General features: G+C 38.5%; 1 protein-coding gene across 1 annotated transcript in view; it reads right to left on the bottom strand.

Moving 5' to 3' along the window:
• DMD (dystrophin) overlaps nucleotides 1-14,030 on the bottom strand; it is a 1,000,055-nt gene that overhangs the window by 29,062 nt on the left and 956,963 nt on the right. The window contains 6 exon segments of the mRNA XM_031557153.1: nucleotides 2,437-2,502; nucleotides 3,515-3,580; nucleotides 7,899-7,937; nucleotides 8,699-8,795; nucleotides 8,798-8,834; nucleotides 13,746-13,857. Coding sequence (XP_031413013.1) covers nucleotides 2,437-2,502; nucleotides 3,515-3,580; nucleotides 7,899-7,937; nucleotides 8,699-8,795; nucleotides 8,798-8,834; nucleotides 13,746-13,857 — 417 coding nt within the window.

Raw genomic sequence — 14,030 nt, 5'->3', positions numbered from 1 at the left:
TGGAATTACAAGTGATATACACTTTCAGAATATAAATACATTCTATTTAATATAAGTGAACAACTGCTTTATTTTATTGCCCTTGAAACTATCAGGCAATTGAAACAGAGAGTCTCTGGGAGAAAAAAACAAACTGAGTTCTGAAGAGCTTAACCAGCTCAGAAAATTAAATGGATGTATTTTTCAGGCTCTAAGGAATGGCATTCAGGCCCTAAGCTACGCAGCTAACACCAGCAGTAGCTGTAAGAAGCCATGAAAGGTAGCAACACCTCCAGCCAATCACAGAAAAAAACTACAAAGCTATTGTGAATCTTGCTTTTATGGTAATACTTACAACAAAATATTTCAGTCTAGCTTTATTTTTTTCTTGTTACCTTCGTAATTTAGAATTTAACTGACATTTGGAATGGCTGTTATTGCTCAAAATTCAGAATATTTCTTTTTGCATTTTATTACTGAAAACGTTAATGATGCCATTTTATAGACTGCAGGAGTGATAAAGCAATGCAGAGAACATTACTATTAGTTCATAAACGAGAAATACTAAATTTTTCACAAGCATAATTTCTTCTTTTTAAACAAAATTTTAAAGGCTTGTCTGTTTCTGAATTTGTAAGCAGCTTAAGCAAATTAACAGCGAAAAATATTGCAGCATAATGCCATTTTCAAAGACATTGTCCTGTGTGATCTTTAACCTATGTGTGTTTATAACTATGATGAAAACAAACATTAAAATATTTTGTACATGTATATACAGGCATTTTCTCTTTATTTTTCCTCAACAACGTCTCCATATTTATGGCATTCTAACTGTAATGTTAAGCCAAACACCATGAGAACATCAGCAAATAATATCTACAGGGCATCAAAGAAAACTCAGCTACACTTGTGAATTATGGTGAGCTTTAATTTTACTGCAATTTAAATCTGGTTCTTATATCTTCCAAAACAGAGAATATTTATTCTAACTTTTAAAGTACAAACTAAGTAATGAAGAGGCTGGACAATCAGTGGTTATGTTATTAACTTAATCACATTAATACAGCTTTTAATTAGCTAAAGAATGAACCAATCAGTGAGATGAAGCTGTAATAAAAACAATACAGCTTATGTATGATTTTCTGACTACGGGCACTGAAATATTTTCATGAGAACAACGGGAAAATATGTAATAATATAATGACAACAATTAAAAAGTGACATTCAGTTTGGGAAACAAAGTGCTCATTAACTGATTGAAACTACCCTGACACTGTGTATGTGTTAGTTTTCACGTGTCAGTTTAACTTTCTGCTCTGGGAACCAACAATGTAAAACCAATGTACAACTTATTTGGTCTTACACCTGATTTCCTTTCAAAGTTAGTTGGCAGCAATCCTACCAAGCCAAAAGAGAAAGCATTTCAAAACACAGAAACAAGCTATTTTATTACTATCTGTGAACACTTCACTGGCTCACAAACATCCTTACAAGTGATTTGGAGTCTGAATTTACAAATAAAAATTGGCAGTACAGCGCTGTAAAGGAACTCTTATTCAAACTCATTAAGAAGATTCTGTCTGAATTTTCAGAGAAATCCTCAAGCTGTGCAAAGCATGAGGTTATTGTAGAAAAAAAGATTTTTTAGAAAATATTTGAATGATTTGGAATTTGTGGCATGACTTCTATACAGACAATTAACTAAGACCTAATTTTCAAGCACCACAGTGACTTCCGTACTTCTCTCCTGTGTTCAATCATACTACTCACAGTTCGTTTTCTGGCTCTATGCCACTTAATTCAGAGAACAAATGAACTCAAGAAAATAATGAGATATCATGTTTGAGAACCACAAAAAGGTCTCAGTACGACGTCACACTGAACCATTCTTTAAAATTTTCAAACTACATTCCTTTAATTTTATATGTTTGTACACTTAAATTAGTAAAACCAATGCCTGTTAGTGGTATGTCTAACTTAAAGGTTACTATTTCTAATATACTATGGTGAGGATGATTCCCTCATGGCTTATACCTGTAATATATTTCTACTATTTACAGGTCAAATTTTTCAGCACAGCCCCAACAGACTTTTGATTTACATTCTGCCCTTACAGTAATTTAACACGATTAATTGCAGTTCAGATAAAAGGGATAACTTTTTATCTTTTTCCTTAGAACACATTAGATGATGTATGTTTTTTTCCAAGTAATTTGGGAAGTATTTACTGAATAATTTTTTTGAGAAAATCAGTTATTTTATTTTGAAAGCATTAATCATCTGTTGCATAAATTCAGTATTAAAGCCATAAATTCAGACACTACTATACAAACTGAAAGAACAAGAGTTCATCATGAAATGGAACTGGGTGTGGTGCAGAGTGCTACAGAATTTCATTACAAGTTATTAACCTTCACAAGAAAATTCATGTCAAAAATACTAAAATGACCTACTTACATGCTCTCATTAGGTGAAATACTGTCATTTAGGTAAGAACCATTGGTGTTTTCCATTTCTGCTAGCCTGTGGAAAAACAAACAGACTCATTAAAATAAATTACATTTCCCATAAACCTTGTTTGCTTTAACATTCCTGAAAGAGTTAAAGAGTGTGATGTTTTTGATGACTTATAGAATTTGAAACCCAGAGGAATTTATACTCTCTGTTGATTATCAAAAGGTTTTGCAATTAGCTATCATGAATAATTGCTTTTTCATTACAATGACCTGGCTAAATTCACTTTTCATCTCTTCAGATTTTCAATTCTTGATCTGAGATTTTATTCAACTCATGACTAATTAATTCCACAGGAACAGAAAGGCCTTAAAGTGCCAGGGGACCACACAGATTGTTTCATACCTGGCAATGCCATCATCAGAACTGAAATTATTAGTCATTTCTCATTTTCAACAGCTAGTCCCTCCTAAACATACTGCATAATTCCAAGAATTATCCTATTATCAAATGATTCTGGGGGACAGAATGAGGAGGTTGCAATAACATTCGTTATCTCAAACCTTGCAAATTTGCTTCCTCGGTGGAGAAGCATGTCATTTTTCCTATCTGTGCAATTAACCCATTTTGTTGTTCTTAAGAGCTGTATGAAAGTGGAGAAGAGAACTGAAGCAGCAATATACCAATGATTTTTATCCTCCAAACCAAGGAAAGATCCTGTTTGTGGTAATCCATGTGGTGAATTACTTAACATTAAAATGGCAGTTGAGATTGTTGTAAAGTTTGGAGACTTCTGCTCTTCTGAATTGTATGATTACATTAGAGTAATTAAACCCTGTGCAAACTGAGTGCACAGCTTAACAAAGACCCCCCCAGGGAACCTAGATGCCATTTCTAAGCACACACACACCCTGGCATGCAAGTTAGTGGGAAGCTGGTTAGTAGCAAAAATGAGTTATACCCTGCATCCCAGAGCCTGGAGAAGAAATCCCCAGACCCCACTCAGGCAGTATGCAGCGTTTGGAATTTTTCAAATGATTGTTTAGAGAAAGACCTGCCTAACGTCCAGCTGGTCTCATACCTGCTAGCATAATGTTCAATGCGTGAATGAGTATCATCGTGTGAAAGCTGAGGGGACGAGGCAGGCCTATAAGGCAGAAAACACTGATTAATCACAAACAATACCCCCTTAAAAGTAAAAAGACACTTAGCTACGTCTACGCCCTCACATCTCTATGCCTTACGCTTACACTGCGTTTGACAAACAGCATGTTGTAACTGTGACCACGCATGGCGGGCACCTCCTCAAGCAGGCACGCAGTGTTTTGTGGTACCACACACAGCAATTTCATCATTTGGCAATCCATCTGTTGCAGACTCCTCACACAAACCCCCAAAAAATAATTTTCCAGAGGATGTGTAGATGAGCCCTTGCTCCCATCTTCCCCTCACACCTGCCTCCTCCATCTGAAATTGTGCCTGGCTTGCTCTGAAGGCAATGCTGTCAGGTGTCACTGGGAGCCCTTCCTCTGCCTCCCTGCAGCCCACGGCATGTCCCTAACCCAGTGGAGGCACGTTCCACCTAGAAAAGCCTGGAAGAGCTACTCCATCAGCAGCCAGAAACATTAAATGGCTGAAACGAGCATTTAATAACAGAATGTTGAAAGTGATGAGTTTCGTCCAGTCTTGATCCTGGAGAACACCTTGGTCAGGACAATGTCACCTCAGCACTTCAGAGACAGATGTGCTTGCAGGAAGCACTCCGACTGCCACGTGGGATTTTGCCTATCTGCATGTAGCAGGAGGTACCCAAACAACAGAACATGATGCAGCTTTCCGGATATTACAGTAACCCCTTATTTTAGCTGAATCTGAATTTCCATCTCTTGCAACTTCTTTTAGAACTCCTGATCAATGAATTGTCTTCCCTTCATGTTAAGTTGTTGGACACTGCTCAACTGGCAGTACACTACACCTCAAGGGCAGACAAAACCTGTTTTGTATTTACCGGTTATAAACCAGAACTAATAATCTCATGGTGCTTAATGCTTCTGTGCTAGGAGCTTGATCATCCTGCAGTTAAACTGCTAAGAGATCATTACACTTCACAGGTCATTTTCCAGTTTCATAAACAGTCTGCAAAAGGCTTTAGGAATATTAGGATCTTTCAGAATTCATAGAATGATATGCACCATACAAAACAGCCAATGCCTCGACGAAGGGCAAGGCTTTTCTCTTTAAGACATTACGGGCCAAGTATTGTGAATCTCATTTTATCAGAAATGAGCTTTGGCCTCCAAATGTAGTTTTTCCCACTACATATTCAGATAATACCAGAGAAAGCCAGTGGATAAATACCCAGTTCAGCATTTCTTGGTACAGCAGAGACTCATGCAGATGGACAATCACTTGCCTGCAACTTTGCATAGTATTTTCAAGAACATGTGGATTACCAAGCAAAATAGTAACTGTTTTCTGACAAACTGATGCGATCTTCATTTTTTGTTTGACAGGCAGTGCACGTCCAGCTAACCTAAGCTGGCACTAACGATGAAAGAAGAGGTCTTGTTTTCAATGCGCACACAAATGCTGCTGCTAGTACTGTTTGTGGATTAGGAAACTTGTATTAGAAGGAGCTTCAGTTTTGAACTGGATCATTCTCTGGTCCCTTTTACTCCATGACTCCACACATTTGTGGAGTGGGGACCAACTGGGCAGTGGAGGAACAGAAGTGATGTGTCTCTCTTTTGGCAGTAGTACAAGGTAAAAGCTTTGCTTGACTGCGTAGCTGCATACTTGCTGCTTCAAAACTAAGCTTTACATTCAGAAGTGAACAAAGTGTGCAATATGCATTTTTCTTAAAGACAGCCCAGTGTAACATGTTGCCTCTCTGCCAACTTTGTAGGCATGGGATAAGTCTACATTTCCAAGTTTGCCTCCACTTCAGAACGCACTGCAATGGAGATCTACCTCACTCAGATTTTAAAAAGTTTACTTATTAAAGCAAACCTGCTGGGAAGCACTGCAGTTTTCATGTTAAATTTAGCAGCTCAGAGGTACATTGTTGCCAGTACCTGAGCAGGCCTGGGAATAGCTGATAGCTGTGCTGCACTGAAGGCTGTTGGAGACACACTTTTAGATGACCATCTGTGCAAGCGCTCACTGGCCTTACCTTCCGAGCACATGTAATCAGCTCATGTAATCAGTCTGAACATTCAGTGAGAAGGTCGAGAAACACAGCCAATATTTAACCAAGATAGTCATTCCTTTTACAAGGGCTCCACAGCTGTACTTCTCAGGCTGGTGTCTGCAGCAATAGACTGAGGAATTCCATTCACGTCAAGTGGTAATCGAGTGGTAAACACCTCGTCCTGCAATTCCCTGCACTTGTGGAAATGTGGCCGACAGGAGGAGGGCATTTTTTGTGCTATCCAGCACTGCAGTTAATGGCTCTTGAAAGCGCAGAATCAAGTAAATTGTTTTTGTGCCACTAACAGTCCACAATCCAAGTAAAAAGACATAAATTCTCATAAAAAGCTGTAAGCTGCCCCTTTAATGCTGGGCAAGCAGAATACATACGGGATAATAAGTGACCTAAATCACTTACTTGTATCAACACATATATATATGTATGTACATGCTTATAAACAAATTCAGATATCATATGTTGATGCCAGAATAGCTGTAGAGCTTTTGAATTTGGTCAGGTTATGCTTTTCTGCAGCACTCCAAAGACAGCCAAGAAACTGGTATGAGAATACCAAAAAAAGGACAATGAAAACCAGAGCAGGATGTCTGCCTGCCAAAGCTCAAATGAGCCCTGTAACTGAAAAAATAGCTTTAAAGCTGGCTAGTTCAGTAATTTATGCTGTGACCCCAATGGTCTAGCACTAAAGAAAGAACCAAAGCTAGCAGAACAAACAGCAACTCTTTCCAGCCAATACTTCTTTTTTTTTTTTTAATTTCCTGATTTCTTGTCAGACCAGAAGAAAGCACTGTTTTCAGGAAGACATCTGACTTGATCTGATAAAAGGTGCTAGGTCTCTCTCCATCCAAATCATGTCTCTATGTATTTCCCAAGCTTTCTTAAATATTACATGCACATTAAGCTCCCTGTAGTATTCAACACTAAGTCTTAGGTGTGATGTTATCAGCGTGGCATACGTGAAGTTATTACTGTAAGTGAACCAGTGGCAGTGTACCTTACAAATAAGCATGTTATGGCAGCTTAATTTCATGTTATGTCAGACACAGCAATGGCATTCCATACTATCCAAGCATTCTTTAAATGGTTACTTTTAACTTTTCAATTGTTCTAAAGGGTAAGGAACCTACAGACAGAATTTTATATACAATATGCTGCAATCACCCCATGTGCACTTATAAATGCAAAAGCACCCTTAAAGTTCAAAGCCACTCTATTTCAGTCTGGATTCAGCCCTCTGGCAGTTTTGTGGGTGGATCCTTAACTATATGTGGTTTGCAGAATATACATTTCTTGCTTACACAAAATAAAATTCCTAGAGGATGAGCACTGCATTTGACTTCCCAATGGTCTGTGCTCCAAATGAAAACTATACATCAATATTCCAATGTATTCATTTCAGTCTTGTTTATTCTACCAAAAATTCAATGAAGGTGCAAGCCATATACATTTCACCATACGGAAATATATAAAATTCTATTTATTAGTCTCATTATCAATATGTGAATTAAAAATAAACCTTATTTAACATTGTTCTGAAATCATCCATGTAACACTAGTAGCAGCAAATGCCACAACGGTAAAGATATATCTTTAGTTTATGAGAAGGGTGTTACTACAACAGTAAGGTGATGCATGTGCAAGAATGATGCAAGAACAAAAATCCAGTCCACATCTGAAAAACCCTGCTCTTTTTAACTTCTGAAAAAATATACAGTAAACATTTCAACCTGCCTTCACAAATCGCATGTAAAAAAGCTGTAGTAAAATGTCCAGTGAGTTCTGGATTAATTTGGGCACGTGAGTATGCAGGTGTGCATGGTTGTGCATAAAACCAGATTATAGCTTTATCTACAAAACAGTACCATTCCTGAAATTGAATTAAATCCATTCAATTCATATCTTTCAAAAAGCATTTTGTATACACGTAGAGGGATTGACACATTCAGAAACACAGCCTTTTAAATGACAAACTCTCATAAGCATTAGTAAGACTGTACCAAAATCCCTGATAATTCCATGAAAATACATACTCCAGGAAGAGTATACAGAACACATTTCATGATTGCTGGAAGTTCCTGGATTTATCCCATTCTCCTCATCTGGGATCAAAACATTCCTTTAGAGAGTGTACCAAAGAAAATTATTCTTAAAGAAAGAAGGAAATGAACTTATGCAAAACTAAACAAAGAAATAAACAAAAAAGTGAGGGAACGCAGCAGCAGTAGCAGCAGCAGCACACTTCAGCAAAAGTACTCACGCAGAATCTACTGGCCAGAAGTTGATCAGAGTAACAGGACTGCAAGACAAAAAATGAGGAGGTGAAGAGAGAGGCAGAAGAAACTCAGCAGCAAAATAATTACAGAAAGATTAAAAAAAAAATAATCACAATAACTAAAAAACAGAAATCCAATAGACCAACATGAATGACCATGGAGAGCAAAGAACCAAAAAGAGAAACAAAATATCTAAAATTAAAAAAGAGAACGAGAGCGAGGACAAGCTGTGTGCAATTGCCATTAAACTTACAAAAAACAAAACAAAACAACCAAATAAACAAAAAAAACAACAAGGGGGAATGGGTTGCTCATCAGTTTTTCCATGTGTATTATTGCTCTTTTTTCCCCCAAAAACTGACTTCAAAGTCATTTTAATAAGACTAAATTTATGCGGTGAGAAAAGAAGAAGCCAGTTGAAAAGCTTGCAAACTAAATTAAAAAAAAATACAGAAAAATACCTATTTGGAAGGAAATAAAAATTTAATGAAGAGATCATTAGTTTTCAAAGTGCCATATCAAAACTAAACGTTTATAAGGCTGTCAGACAGCATGTTTTTTTTACTGACTGAAGTGGAAGTTCCTGTAAGGACAGGTATGCAAATATATAATAGGAACGGCAATTGGAACTCCAGCTTGTGTTTTCCTGCCAGCCGTGGTTAACAAAAAATGAAAGAAAGAATGAGGCTTTATGCATGTAGGAAGTGAAGGGAGTTGGCACCAGCTGGGAAGCTCAAAGAGCATACCAAATACACTGCTACTTAGAAACTTTATAGCTACTCACGTTTCCATGTTGTCTCCCTCCAAGACAGTTTGCACAGGCAGGTAGCCCATTCGTGGGTGCTTTGCAAAATATCTTTTTGTTCGAAATTTGTTTTTAGTACCTTGGCAAAGTCACGCACATCTTCTCCAGAAGTTGTCTGAAAGCCACAAATCACAATGAAATCATCTTTCATGACAGGTTATTACTTTAGTTGCCAGGCCATACGAAGGAGCTGTGGCCACACCAAGCAGGGTTGCCAATGACTTGGCCTCCAGAACCACACATTATTTATCAGTCACATCAAAATGTACTACGAAACAGCACAGCTAGAGAGGAGGCAGAAGAAAAGGGGAAGCTCCATAACCCATAACAGACTCATGCCTCTTCTCAGTTCATCTAAAGAGGACAAAAAATAATTAAATGAGAATTAGTCATCTCCTCACGTGGCCTGGGACTCTCCATCTATTTCTTGTGCAGCACTGAAATGGGTGTAACAGAGGGCACATGGCTGGTCAGTGGGAGCTGCCACCTGTCTGACTGGCTGAATCCTGACTCTTCCCATATGCTCTCTGCTTCCATCTCCTGGATCTGTCGGTCCATGAAAGCCAGGGCAATACTCCTGGCACCTCTTCTTTGCAGTTTTCCTCCTCAGTCTTTTCTGCCATTAGTATTTTGATCAAAGAAAAACAAGAAGCAGGTGAGAGCTGCTGAAAGCTCTTACATCAGTTACTTCTTCTTGCATCTGTTAAATCTTAAGCTAAGAGGCATTTAAGATCGATAACCTGAGGAGAGTATAATTTACAGAAAGTTTTCTACTCCATTGCCTGCACTCAACCTCCTTTCTCCTACAGATACCAACAGAGGAGCATAAAGTGCAATTAGTTTCCTGAAGACCAGAATGAGTCAGAAAGAGTTCAAAGCATGTCTGCTGTGAAGATGTAACACTTCTTGCAAGCCTGATTAAGAGTCAGACAATTTTCTGAAGAATTTTAATGGAAGACTTGAGTTACATTAGTCAGGCTGCACTCCATCTTTACACCTCACAGAGAAGCTTGACCCTGAAATACTGCTTTTCTACAGTAAATTAAGTTCATCCTGACCCACATAACGATATCACTTCTCCAGTGTATCTAATTTGAAGGAAAGAAATGAGGGAAAGTTAATCTTTCTGACATTTTTTAATGAGTTCTATGCCTTCTATTTCAGAAAGGAAGGAGGTGCTGGGATCCATCAGTCAAGCCCACTTTTGTGAAGCTGCTGATACACAGATGTATGTATTTTTAATGATTGCTCAGGTAGAAAAATTAAGCATGCTCTAAAAAATAATTTGCAGAAAGACTGAGATGCATTAACAGAAAGGAATGTTCTTCCCATACTGAAGATACCTACAAGCTTCATGTAAAGCAGGAAAGAATTTGACTCTTTCCAAACAATCTTGTATGAAAATTCAGTGTGATCAATGACTGGCAGAGAAATAATACATCAGAACTGACAAGCCAGTACAGCAGCATTTGTATTTCCAAGAAACTATGATAACACCCAGCAATATTTCAATGAACTTGAATTAAAGAAAGGGAGAGATTAAGTACATCTGGACCAGCCAGAGGACTCTGGAAAGGGCATTTACTGATGTGACCTGCAGTAGGAGGGAATTCCCTCTCCTTAACACAAGTTGCAATCCCACAGTGAGAATCCTTAACAAGGTAAGAATCATGAGACCAGTTAGAGCAATTCAGCTGGGAATTCTTCTGATATCTAGTCTTGGTACAAACAAATTAAGCATAGCTTTCTGTTCAGTTTGCTGACTTGTGTCATTTATAAACATTTGCTCCTGCTTTGCCTATTTTTAGCGTGTATTTTCAATGTGTATAGTTTCAACTGCAATTGATTATAATCTGATTGTGTTTTTAGGCACAGTGATTAATAAAACATTCTTTGCTTCAACCTTCCTGAGACATGTTATCTCTCCTGAACTCACATGACAGCCAAACAGCAAAATAGTGTGCTTGCATGGAAACATCCTGATCTAGTCTGAAAGCTGGTATCACATGCATCCCAAGAAGAAAGTACGTCTTTCAGTGACAACTTGAAATACCAGGCATTTCTCCTGTGATCCAATTTCAATGTCAAAAATGTTCAAGGAGCACAGGAATGGCAAAAAAAATATGATTACCACATGAACAAGCTGATAGACTGAACCTATTTTCATCCAGACTTCCTGATTTATTCCATAGAAGTTTTACGCCACACAATTTTCAGAATGCGAAACCAAATTCCCAGCAGAATGGGTTTACAAGGAAGAAACAGTGGAATTTTCTGTCCCTTACTTTTAGCACCCTATTTCTCTTAAATCAAAGCAGTGTACAGGCAGCTGAGTCCAGCATGTTGCAAAATTATTCCAAAACAAAAACTATTTCTTGACAAAAGCAGAACTTACAACCATCTGACTTTTTGCAGTTTGGTTTAATAAGGTGTCTTCCCAAACCCTCACTCCAGACCTCAGCCCCAATTTTAAACACTAGCTGTAGAAAATTATCTCAGTTTGATATGCTTAATTCTATCAAGGTAATTTTTTTGTGTGTGCTGGTGTTAAACCCAAACAGAAATATGATCCTACATTTAAATCTCAGTCTAGAAGAATGCTTCTATTCTTTATTTATTTGAAATCACCTCTCTTTGAACAAGACATCCAGCTGTGCGGCTTGCAGGACTAACTGTTGCAGTTTTTCTGTCTAAAAGAAAACTAAGGAACTGAGTTGGCCTCAATCTGCCTCAACCTTTTCGACTAAGGGAGAAGCTGGACATTCTACATGAGTTCTCAAATTCTCTTCCAGGATAACTAAGGGCTGTAGTGCTCCAAAATTTCCTGGAAGTTCTCTGCCAAAGTGCAATCTGAGGTGAGAGATCTGTCTGGAGGAAGGGGAAAAAGTGCTTTGTCATCCGCAAAACTCTTTTCATTCATTTTGAAAATACATACTAGACACGCTAGTTTCAGTGGATATCTTGTTCAGTTACGCTGTACTTAGGTTTACTTTTTCAATAGCTTCAGCACAAAAAAGATCAGTGCTTGCTGTGTGTCGCATTCACTTTTTTGCCCCAGTTAATTCAATTCTAATTCAGCTCACTGCTGGTACAGGCAGGCACGGCACATTAGCACTGGCTGACAGAGTTCAGAATTCACCAAAAAATTTTACAGTCTTTAAATGCTTCTTTATTTTGATTCTGGATGCTGTTACAAGTTCTCCTTAGGCCTGTCAGTAACCTCCACTGTCAGGGAGAAGAGGAACCTGCTGGATGCTGTCTGTGTAGTAGTGAATTGCTTCAGGCTGGGGGAGCGTCTCACCACGCCATTTCATTTCTCTCTATTCACACCTTCCTAGAAACACACCTTATGAACAGGTAAGAAAACAGCAGTGAGATGTTGTTCTGTGCATTCCCTGAACTACTCACAATCTTCCTTTTTAACAAGAATAAGAGTGGCAAACCACAGAACAAACCAGTAGCTGACTCAGCCAGAATGTACTCAGCTCAACTGGAAGGAGTGCTGTGGGCAGTCTGCTGCAGGAATGCCTGCCGTGGAGAGGTCTGTTCAGACTTGTCTCAGCATTGCTAAGGTTTCCCTCCGACCTGTGCAGCAGCTCAGGCAACTCACCCCCTCCCAGTAACTTCAACCCACAGGCAAAGATGTTGAAAAGCATCAGCCAGTGAATGCTGATGAAAAGTGAGCAAAAACACGCTGGTTTCCCCTTGCAGAGATTTGGATTAAATTGTGCCATTTGAATGCTATGGTAAAAGTTGATAATGTAAAACATCCATAAATTAAAACTAAATTAAAGCACTGTATTTGCTCTACTACAATATTTTAGGTGAGTATTTGTTCTCTCTCTTTCCTGACTTTCTAAGAAAAGCTAAAAGTCTTAGCTTCATTTTGGCAAAGCCTTTTTGTTTGGTTTAAGATATAAAAATTGTTCACGTAGCTAGCCTTTACTTAATTTTAATACTTTATTTTCACCATTTACACTTGACAAAACTACAAGATTAATGACTATCCTATAACATTAGGAAAATAATCCAGAATGTAGAATGCTTCAGGATCACCACACACAATAGCAAAGACAGCTGACAGTTCAGGTATGCTGTACTGTGAAACGACAGCTTGAGAGCTCCTCTAATTTATGGCCCTCTGCCACGGTCACGTGAGGTCAGAAAGAGAGGGACATGCTAAGAGGGTAGTATGGAGTTTTCTTTACCAGCTGCTTTGAACGAAAGAAACATTTATGCAAAATTGATGCTTTTGCGTAAGGGAAGGCAGAAAAACTTCTTTACAGAAAGGGCTGCTAAGGACTGGAATAGGCTCCCCAGGGAGGTGGTTGAGTCACCATCCCTGGATGTGTTTAAAAACCGTTTGGATGTGGTGCTCAGGGATGTTATTTAGCAGAGGGTTGTTAGAGTTAGGGTAGTATGGTTAGGTTGTGGTTGGACTCGATGATCGTTAGCCCTTTTCCAACCTGAGCAATTCTATGATTCTATGACTGTACTGCACTGAATAGGACTTCCAGTCTTTGGAAACGAAACCAGATTTGCTACTCTAAAGAACTTCCCTGGTACACTGTATTCTCCAGTCAACATAAAATAAAAACATACTACTAAACAGTGAAGAATTTAAAGATGCAATTGTAGTGCTGTCGGGAAAACAAGTACAAACTTCCTGGGGAAAGGAAAAGAAGCCTCACAGGAATAGGGAGAAAACATTATGACTTAGACAGAGACACGTTTGCACAAACCACAGCCTTCTTGATACATACATGGATGGCACTGAACATGGAGCAGCTCATCAGCATGCAATAACATACTATGATAGAGCACTGTACAAACAATGATACTTCAATTTACCTCCAACTCTATTTTTACTAAGATTAGAAACTGTTGCAGTGTACAGATTACAGAAGGCAATTTCATTACAGGGGGAAAACACCACCCAAATGCTCTATTACCCTGAACACAGCAAATGAAGCTTTTCCTTTCTCCTTAACCATGAGCAGTAAGAGTCAGCAAAACAGCTACTTACTGGTGTGCAGTACTCCACCATGGGATAGTGCATTTTGTGACCTTTTGCAACACGGCCAGAGAAGAAGCAACTTTGGCAGATGTCATAGTTAAAGTGCTTTAAGCTTCTGTACCTAAAAGAGGGGGGAAAAAAAACACTGCTTCAGAGCTTAGTATATGAATACTTCATGTCAGCCTTTGGAGCTTTTTGAGTTATTAGGTGCTTTTCCCTGAGATGTCCCACAGTGCACATTACAGGACAGGGCTTGTTTGAGGGACAGGATTGCTGCCTCAAACCAAAGAAGTG

Source organism: Meleagris gallopavo, chromosome 1 (assembly GCF_000146605.3).
Source record: "Meleagris gallopavo isolate NT-WF06-2002-E0010 breed Aviagen turkey brand Nicholas breeding stock chromosome 1, Turkey_5.1, whole genome shotgun sequence".
Classification (NCBI taxonomy): domain Eukaryota; kingdom Metazoa; phylum Chordata; class Aves; order Galliformes; family Phasianidae; genus Meleagris; species Meleagris gallopavo.
This window is presented reverse-complemented; position numbering and strand designations above follow the sequence as displayed.